The sequence below is a fragment of the Pseudonaja textilis genome, chromosome 13 (assembly GCF_049901715.1).
Source record: "Pseudonaja textilis isolate UNSWEBS1 chromosome 13, rPseTex1.2, whole genome shotgun sequence".
In the NCBI taxonomy this organism is placed as follows: domain Eukaryota; kingdom Metazoa; phylum Chordata; class Lepidosauria; order Squamata; family Elapidae; genus Pseudonaja; species Pseudonaja textilis.
This window is the reverse complement of record NC_142002.1, coordinates 943,090-952,215: the sequence shown is the minus strand read 5'-3', so window position 1 is coordinate 952,215 and position 9,126 is coordinate 943,090. Positions and strand designations below refer to the sequence as shown.

Below are 9,126 nucleotides of genomic sequence, written 5' to 3'. Positions count from 1 at the left end.
AGCAACACCGTAGGATACAGAATATGATTGCAAGTCAAAATAGGCAAGAAAATGGTCAGACAGCACCCAGCCACTATAGATGGGTTCAAATCGCCAGAACCAGAGGGATTACATACCAGGGCTCTGAAGGAGCCGACAGACATGATTTCCGAACCACTGAACAAAACCTTTCAAACCTGGAGCACTGGAGAAATACGAGGACTGGGTTGGAAAAGAACTGCTGTGGTTCCAATCTACAAAAAGCGGGGACATTGGAGCCAGGAAACTGGGTATCTGGCGTACTGGACCTAAGACAAAACGCCAGATACCCGAGAATCATCTGGTGTAAACTGGAGACAGATGATGTAGTATCTCTCGCGCTCTGTTGAGAGAAGGCTGTTCAGTTCTGACATAGATGGACCCTCTGATCCCTCCAGGGGTCTCTCTGCCCAAAATGTGGACTTGGCTGTCTTCAACAGAATGGCCTTTGACTTTTAAATGCAGGTGGCCTGCTGAATCTTGTCCCGATGAGTTTGTTCTCCTACACTGTGCCCTGCGTTTACGAAGCGGTGGTTATTTCCCCAACGTGCGGATCTTTGAAACGTCTTCAAAGGAAAACCAGACAGTCCAGTTGCCTCTTGAAAAAGCACCTTTCGGACAACCAAGACTGAGAATCTTCACAGACACCTTGTCAGTCAGTGTCTAGACCAGGGGTGTCCAACCTTGGCAACTTTAAGACTTGTGGACTTCAACTCCCAGAATTCCTCAGCCAGCAAAGCTGGCTGAGGAATTCTGGGAGTTGAAGTCCACAAGTCTTAAAGTTGCCAAGGTTGGACACCCCTGGTCTAGAACATAGAATCATAGGCTGGAAAGGATTTATTATTTTGCCCCCAGAAGTGGAAAACATGAGGGCCTGCGCTTCATTCCACCCAGACAAAACAAATCAGCAAAATTATATGTTTGCAATCTGAATGTGGAGTAAACCTCTCCTGAACACAGGAAGAGTGATTGCTGAGTAAGCTTGTGTGTCTCTTTAGTTAGCCTTACGTTGCCTGCTGCCATTCCCTTCGTGCACCTGCCCCTCCCCCAGCCTGTCCTGCAGACCAGGATGCAACGTTTGATGACTAGTCTAGCATATTACTTACCCATTTATTGGACTTGTTGGCCAGCTATCTCACCTAGAGAAACGTAAGCATAATAAAAACTAATGCAGTATTAGAGAACAGAGGAAACCTCGTGGGTGAGAAGTGAAATGTCTTCAGAAAAAAACAAGAATGTTCAGTCACCTCTTGAAAAAAGCCCCTCTGGGACAACCCTGACCTGGATGATTGAGAATCTCCAGACATATTAAAGTATTAAAAATTGCATTCTGAGGTGCTTCACAAAAGTTTGCTTCCAACATATCACATTGCACTCCTGTTCAGCTAGCCATGGTTTAATAAATGTGCCACAATTGGCTGAGTTTGCAGAACACATAAGGTTGTGAATGCTCCGATACTCGGAGCTTTTAAGAAGAGATTTGGACAAGCATTTGTCTGATATGGCATCAGGTTACCAGCCTTAGCAGGGGGTTGGACTAGAAGACCTCCAAGGTCCCCCACAACTCTTATCCTGTTCTGTTCAAATCTCCAACTGGGTTTAGAGCAAGGGTCTTCCAACTTGGCAAGTTTTAAGGCTTGTGGACTTCAAGTCCCAGAATCCCTGAGCTAACATGACTGGAAGAGGAGGAATTCTGGGAGTTGAAGTCCACAAGTCTTAAAAGCTGTCAAGTTTGGGGACCCCTGAAAATTTAGAGGGAAATGGATTAGGATGAAAAGAGAAGCAAGGGGCAGAAGCCAGCATTGCCTCTAGGAATTAGGTAGACTCTTTAATATCATTAAAATGGCAGCGTAACCGCGCGGGACACACAGCATATTGCCAGCACCAAACCAACATATCAGATTGCATATCTTGAACATATCTTGTTCAGCGAGCCAGGTGCCACAATTGGCTGAGTTTGCCAAACACGGGAGTTTCGCAGCCAAGATTGCTGGACGCTGTAAGCCAGGGGTGTCCAACCTTGGCAACTTTAAGACTTGTGGACTTCAACTCCCAGAATTCCTCAGCCAGCAAAGCTGGCTGAGGAATTCTGGGAGTTGAAGTCCACAAAGTCTTAAAGTTGCCAAGGTTGGTCACCCTTGCTGTAAGCCATGAACGTCCGACCTTTTGGCTTGCCTGGGCTCCACATATAAATGATGTGATTTATGTTCCTGAACTATATTGCTTGCTAATGTATCTAAACCACACAATGTGAAAAGTTTGCGATCTGATGAGGCCACTTTATTAGTTGTCTAGGTCCGCATGTGGCCCAGAGATCACAGGGGGCCCCTGCCTGGTCTGAGCCTCAATGGGATATTTTGGGGAGCCTCAACCAAGAGACTCCCGGCTGCCTCCTCCTCCTCCTCCTCCTCCTCCAGCATCCAGGCCTGGAAACATAACGTCCCCCCTCAACCTACAGGGTCGGTTTGGGCCCCACCGTCTCCCACCCGGGACTCAGCGCAACGGTGTAAAGCCTCAAGGCGAAGCCGCGGCTGGGAAGGCGGCCGTCGGCCCCCAAACGGACTCCTGGCGCTGGGCAAGGATGTGAGGCTGTGCCGGCCGGGAGAACCTCCCGCTGCCCCGACGGCCCGTCGTCCTCTCCCCGCCCAGCTGAACGGCGGCCGGGCAAGAGGCGGAGGCGAGGCGGGGGCGGAGCCGGCTGGAGGGCGCCGCTCCCGCCGCCGCCGCCGCCGCCGCCGGCATGGAAGAGGCAGCGCGAGCCGCGCCCGCCGCCCGGACCCAGCCTGCCCGGCGGGCCGTCGCAGCGCGGAGGTCGGGGGCGCCTCCTCCTCCGCCCGTCCCTTGAGGCCGCCCCGACGGCTCCCTCAGGCATGGCTCGCTCGCTGCTGGTGCTGGCCGCCGCCGCCGTCCTCCTGGCCCGGGGGTCCCGCGCCCAGGCCCCAGGTGGGTACGGCCGGCGAGAGGGACGGGCCGCGGGAAGGGCTGCCTGCAAGTCGGAACGGGAGAAGCGCCGCGGCGGGACAAAGAGATGCTGCCTCCCTCGCCCATTGTCCTCCTCGGCGAGGCTGGCGGCGCGCCCCTTCCCCTCCCCCTTCTCCTCCCTCCCCCCGCCCCGCTTCCCGCCGCCTCAGCCCCTCAGGAGAGCCGCAGCGCCCTTCGAGAAGGCGGGCGGGGGTGGCGGGAAGACCCCCTCAGAGTTGGGGCCTCTGGGAAGTGCAGAAGGCGGCCTTGGACCCTCCCTCCCTCACCCCCGGAGTCCAGCCCGGCCCCTGAGCCCCTCCCCATCCCAGCCAGAGAGGGGAATTGGGACTCTTGGCTTTGGCAGGAGAAATGGGGCTTTAACCTCTTGCTGCCCCTCAAATAAGGGGTGACAGAATCCCTCAGGGTAGGGGTCTCCAAGCTTGGCCACTTTACGCCTGGCGGACTTCAACTCCCAGAATTCCCCAGCCAGCAAAGCTGGCTGGGGAATTCTGGGAGTTGAAGTCCGCCAGGCGTAAAGTGGCCAAGCTTGGAGACCCCTGCCCCACCTCACTGGGAAGGTCTTTCTCCAGGTCCAGAATCCCCTCGGGGGCCCGATCCCGGCTACCACGAGGACCACGAGGTGGTGTACCCCACAAGGGTGGACGAGCAAGGCTCCTTCCTGTCTTACAACCTGTCCCACCGCCTGCTATCCAAAAGGGCCGTCTTCTCACGGATCGGTCCCCGGGCGTTTTACGCCTTCGTTCACCGAGGGCAGCAGCTGCGATTCAACATGAGCCTCAACCCTCACCTCTTGGCGCCCGGTTTCGTGGCCGAGAAACGGTACGGAAGCCTCTCTCGGGCCAGGATCCGCGCCTCCAGACGGAACCCGTGTCATATGATCGGGTCAGTCCAGGACCAGGACCAAGGAAGCGGGCTGGCGGCTCTCAGTACCTGCGATGGGCTGGTGAGTGTCCTGGGATGGAAGCCGGGGGATGGGGGGAAGGGGGGAGCGGGAGCGGGCCAGCTTGGTTCTGGCAGCCTCTCTGGTGCTGCTGAGATGGGAAGTCCCGCTGGCTGAATTCCTCCTTTGTTCAACATCTGGTACGGCCATCATTGTTCTGTGAAGTCAGCACAACTGCCTCTCACAGATGTTATAAACAGATGGGACGATTGTGCTTAGGAATATATTGCTGAAGTTAACTCCGTACAGTGGTTGCCAACCAGTGGGTGGGGATGACTGGTGGCCCGCGAGAAAATTTTGGTGGTCCGCAGAGAAATGTCCCCCCCAAAACACCCCGCAAAGCAATTAATCCAGGCTGCGCGGGAACACAGGCTGCACCACCCACATGTGGAACACAGGGCTTGTGTCGCTTGCATTGCAAACAACAGGAGATACTGAGGGGAGGGGGGAAAGAGCAGAGGGGGGAGCTTGCCCCATTCGCCCCCCCCACGCCTGGCCTGCCCACCAGGCTGTTTCTTTCCACTTCTTTTTTCTTCTGCCTTTGGCTGCACACAAGGAAAGCAGCCAAAATCTTTCTTTCCCTCCCCCAAACTCTGCCAGAAATGAGTCTTTGGGACCCTGCAAGGCCTCCTGCTCCAAGAGGATGTGCTGGCACGACAAGGCTCACAACGACACTTTATTTTGGCGGAGTTTGGGGGAAGGAAAGAAAGATTTCTGCTGCTTCTGCTGCTTTCCTTGCATGAAGCCAAAAGTCTCTCCCCCCTCCCCCCGAGAACAGAGCTGGAGACGGTATCCTGCGATCCCAAATAAGGAATGATGGATCGGTAGGAAAACAGGGTGGAGGTTTTTCCTGCAGGCTTGTTTGGGGGATTTTCCCAGGGTCTCTGGTCCGCGGGATTTAAAATGATGAGTTTGGTGGTCCCTGAGGTCCAAAAGGTTGCCGACCCCTGGTATAGGAGACCCCTTGGCGAATCCCCTCCCACAGAAGTTGCTCCTTTGCCCCTTCCTCCACCGGCCCCCCCACCCACTCCAGCCTGGGCACAAGGGAGTAAGAGGGGCAGAGGAGGGTTGCTCTTGATGGGATGGCAGCCAGGGGCTTCAAGGCCTTGCAGGGGCTCTTGGGGGCTTGTCTTTCCTCAGGATCAGCGAGGCTGCCCCGCACATGGCTTCCGTAGGCTCTGAAGCAGGGGCCCCCAACCCTAAAAAACCTCTCCCCTCTCCCCTGCCCCCCCCCCGGCTGGGGAATTCTGGGAGTTGAAGTCCGCCAGGCTTCAAGTCGCCAAGGTTGGAGACCCCTGCTCTAAAGCACTTCTTGGGTCTAAAGCAGCAATGTTCAATTTTTTTCAGGCTCACCTTCATTCATTCATTCATTTTTTTCATTCATTCTTTCCATCGATTCGTTCAGAAACAAAAACCGGAATCCCCGATGAGGAGGGAAAGCTCTAGTGATCAAGACGGGCTGCGTTTGAGCGGAGAGTTGTTGGGTTTTTTTTTTTTTTTGCCCTTCATCTCTCAGGCAACCCCACCCCGATTCTTGGGGGACCCAGTTTGAGAAGCCCCGATCCGCAGGGCTCGTGATCCTGAGTCTTCCCAGGCCAGCCAGCTGGTCCCAAAGTCCCTAAAGCTTGTGGAGGCTGAATGGATCTGCCCAGCCATCTCAAAAGGCAGAGTTTTCCCTAGCTTAGTTTTACTTAGCTTCCCAAGGGTCTGTGTGCCTCCCCATCCGTCTGTCTGTCTGTCCATCCCTAGTAGGAGGAAGGAGAAAGTGTTTTTTTTTTCCATCTTTTTGCTCGTTGCGTTGCCGCCTGCTGAAGTGGCCGGCCGCTTTCTGCGGCCTGAGAGCCTTTAGGGACCGACCGATGACGTTTCCTCTCCAGAAGGGCCTCTTTCATCTGGCTGGCCAAGACTTCTTAATTGAGCCGCTGGCTCCCAGCAACCTGGGCGAGGGCGCAGCCCAACCACACAGGATATCTCGACGCCACATTTGGGAGCACGAAGCCAAAGAGTTTATTTCGGTCCTGAGCACGAAAGGAGCCAGGAAGCAGCCAGCTTCTGTCCGGATGTGTGGAGTGCAAGGTAACGTTTCTTGGTCTGGAGTCCCGTGGCCCCTTGCCACTTGAAATCCCTGAGCGAAATCCCCTCTGGACTGCCTCTGTCTCTTCCGCCTGGCCCCGCGAAGGCACAATTCTCCCGCCCTCGCTCCCTGTTTCGTGGCCAAGGAACGGGAGGCTTACAGCAGCCGGTCTACACAGCCTTGTTCCCTCGGTGAAATCCCCCTCCCCTCCAGCTTCTCTAGCCATGGGTGGGTGGGTGGGGGGCTTGGGACAGAGTTCGGCTGCGTTGCCAGTCTTCCAGGGGAGGGGACTCTGGCGCAAGAGTGCTCCGTGCTGGTCCCAAAGTCCGAGCTCTTTTGGAGCCTGGTGGTCTTGGGGAAAGAAACAACCTGGCTGTCCTTCCGTGGGATGGAACAGGGCTGCAGAGTAGAGGAAGGGAGCCGGCCTCCCCTTCCTCTTCCTCCTCCACCTCACGGACTGCTCCGTGCAGCTCCTTCGCCCACAGATCTACAAGTCTTCTGTCCTTCAAGATAGAAGGAAGGAGGCCGGCGCCTGGCCAGCCTCACCGGCTCCCGCGGTCTGTGCTGCAAATGTAGGAGCAGCAGCATTGAGGCCAGCGGCCGTGGTCGGCCACAGCCTGAAGGGTCCCATGGGGACATCGAATGACACCCTCCAGCGTGGGGGCTGCTGACCCCTGGCCACCTGAAGTGGCGGAAAGTGGAAAGCTCCGTGTGGCGCCAACCAGCTGGCAGAATCCGAGGGCCTTTCCCAGGGCAAAGGGACCTTTCTGGGCAGACAGCTCCAATCGTGTCTCCTGGAAGTCCTGCTGCCCTTTGGGGAGCCTGCTAGATGTGACTCCAGGGTGGCTCTAATGGTCTTCCAGGAGACCTGGGCATGCAAAGAATCGGTGCAATGCCCCAACCTGGCTTACCCAACCACCAGTCAGACCCCAAGGTGCTTTTTTCAGGAGGCCACTGGACTTCTTTGGTTTTTTCTTTTGAAGATGTTTCGCTTCTCCTCCAAGAAGCTTCTTCAGCTCTGACTGGATGGTGGGGAGTGGAAGGACTGATATTCTACAGGACTCTAGGAGGTGACCCTGAGGACGCAGATAAACCTCCAGGTGGCCTCAATGACCCTCTCAAAGGAGGCAAAGGACCAGCTGTCTGCAAGGAGTATCAACCCTTCCCTTCCCCACCCTCCAGTCAGAACTGGGGAAGCTTCTTGGAGGAGAAGCGACACATCTTCAAAAGGAAGAGCACCCCTGGGGCAACCGCGGCCTGGATGACTGAGAATCTCCACGGACACCAATCGGACCTTATGCTGGAAGTGGTTGGCCAGCAGCCATTGTGGGGAGAGGTTGTAGCGGGTCCTCCATGGGAGGATGGTGCTGAGTTGGGGATACAGAATAATAGGGACCTTGGAGGTCTTCTAGTCCCACCCGCTGCTCAAATCGCAGACCCTGTACCACTTCAGACAAGGGGCTGTCCAGTCTCTTCTTAAAAGTTTCCAGGGAAGGCCCAGCGGTTTCCCAGCCCAAAGAGAAGATTCCCGTCAAATCTGGAGAAGCCACTTCAATTCTTAGGGGTTGTTAAGGAAACCGTCACAGGAAGGAAGACCAGAGCTGTGTGGGCCCAAAATCAGAAGGGATCCTGGAGCACCTTTTCTGACCCATCTGTTTTATTGAAGGGTGGGAGCCCTGGAGCTCACCAGAGTTTACGCCTTTTAATCAAATGTGCTGGACAAAAACGGGGCTCCCAGATTCTTACATAACTTCCAAGTAGTAGTAAACTTTTCCTTTTCCTCCAGAAACCGTTTCGATGGCACTCCCCCTCTTTTCTCCCAGGACCCGGCTGTGGTTCGGCCCCTCCCCGCCCTGGCTCTGTTTACAGAGCAAAGGTCCACCCTGGTGTCCTTCCTACAGTCCCTCTCGCCTCTCCTTGGCCGCTCCTTTCCTTTCCTTTCCCCTGGAAGGAGGGAGCCTCCTTCCCTCCCTCCGATCGGTAGCCAACAACGGAACGCGGTGGGAGCGCTGCGACTTCCAGCTGCATAATAAGACAATGGCCCCATTTATCCCAAACAAGCCCAACCGATCGCTGGGAGAGGGAAATGGCGGAGCCTGCCCTTCTCCTTATCGTGTCCAAGGTGGCTGAAAGTGACGTAGGAAGAAGAAGAAGAAGCAGGCGGTTCATCTTCCAGGACCTCTCTCTCCTCCTGCAGAAAGTGGGGGGCAGAAAGGAAGGAGCCCTGCAACTGGCCCCCCGGAAGAGCCAGGCCTGTCCAAGCAGCCCTTCGCCTTTGCCTCTTCCCCAGTGGGGAGGGGACGGGTGTGTGTGTGTGTGGAAGGGAGGGGGAGGAGACAGTCTTCAGTTGTCCTTAGCTATCTGGTATTTGTGGCGAACTGCCAGTCAAAGCAAGGGAAGGTGGGCACTTCCTGTGAGTTGATGTCTGCAGGGAGGGGTTGCTCAGAGGGCCTGAGGCTCCTGGGGGGAGGGGGAGGGCCCAGAAGGCTAAGCAGCAAAGTCTTTGGGCAGAAAGAAGGATTTCCAGACCAAATAAGATCCTTTAGGACAGGGGTCTCCAACCTTGGCCACTGGAAGCCTGGAGGACTTCAACTCCCAGAATTCCCCAGCCAGCTGGCTGGGGAATTCTGGGAGTTGAAGTCCTCCAGGCTTCAAGTGGCCAAGGTTGGAGACCCCTGCTTTAGGGACTCCCAAGATTACTGCAGTGAGTTGGCAAGCAACCCCTCGTTCAAAGCTCTGGTGCCATCAAGCTGGATGGGCTTCACAAGGGGAGGGAGGTACCGATGGCCGCCCCCTCCCTATTCTTGGGTGGGGGCTGCTTGACTCCAAAGGAAGTGAAAAGTGGCCCCTTGATGGCTCCGGAAACCAAGGTGCTGGTGGCTTATGAGGCAGGAGCAGAACTGGAACCAGTCAGAAGCCATAATTGATAACGGGCATAACATGGTGGCCCTGTGAGTCCTGGACTGGGGGAGGGGGGTCAAGAGTAGGTGGGTAGAGCCCCTGGCTCCAGTTCTGAATGGCTGGAAAGCTCAGTTCCTTCCCCCCACCCCAGGAGACCCTCAGGGAAGACCGTTGTTGGCCCATTGGGGTGGTGAGGGTGTGGAGCCGGCCA

The 9,126-nt window shown here is 56.0% G+C and overlaps 1 protein-coding gene across 4 annotated transcripts in view; it reads left to right on the top strand.

Annotated features, from left to right (window-relative positions):
- The first annotated feature begins 2,739 nt into the window (after positions 1 to 2,739).
- Positions 2,740 to 9,126, top strand: part of ADAMTS7 (ADAM metallopeptidase with thrombospondin type 1 motif 7) — a 35,374-nt gene continuing 28,987 nt past the window's right edge. For all 4 annotated transcript variants that reach the window (XM_087941835.1, XM_087941834.1, XM_087941832.1 and 1 more), the window contains exons 1-3: positions 2,740 to 2,961; positions 3,570 to 3,943; positions 5,818 to 6,016. In XM_087941835.1, coding sequence (XP_087797961.1) covers positions 2,889 to 2,961; positions 3,570 to 3,943; positions 5,818 to 6,016 — 646 coding nt within the window. In that variant the 5' untranslated portion in view covers positions 2,740 to 2,888. The remainder of the gene's footprint in view (positions 2,962 to 3,569; positions 3,944 to 5,817; positions 6,017 to 9,126) is intronic.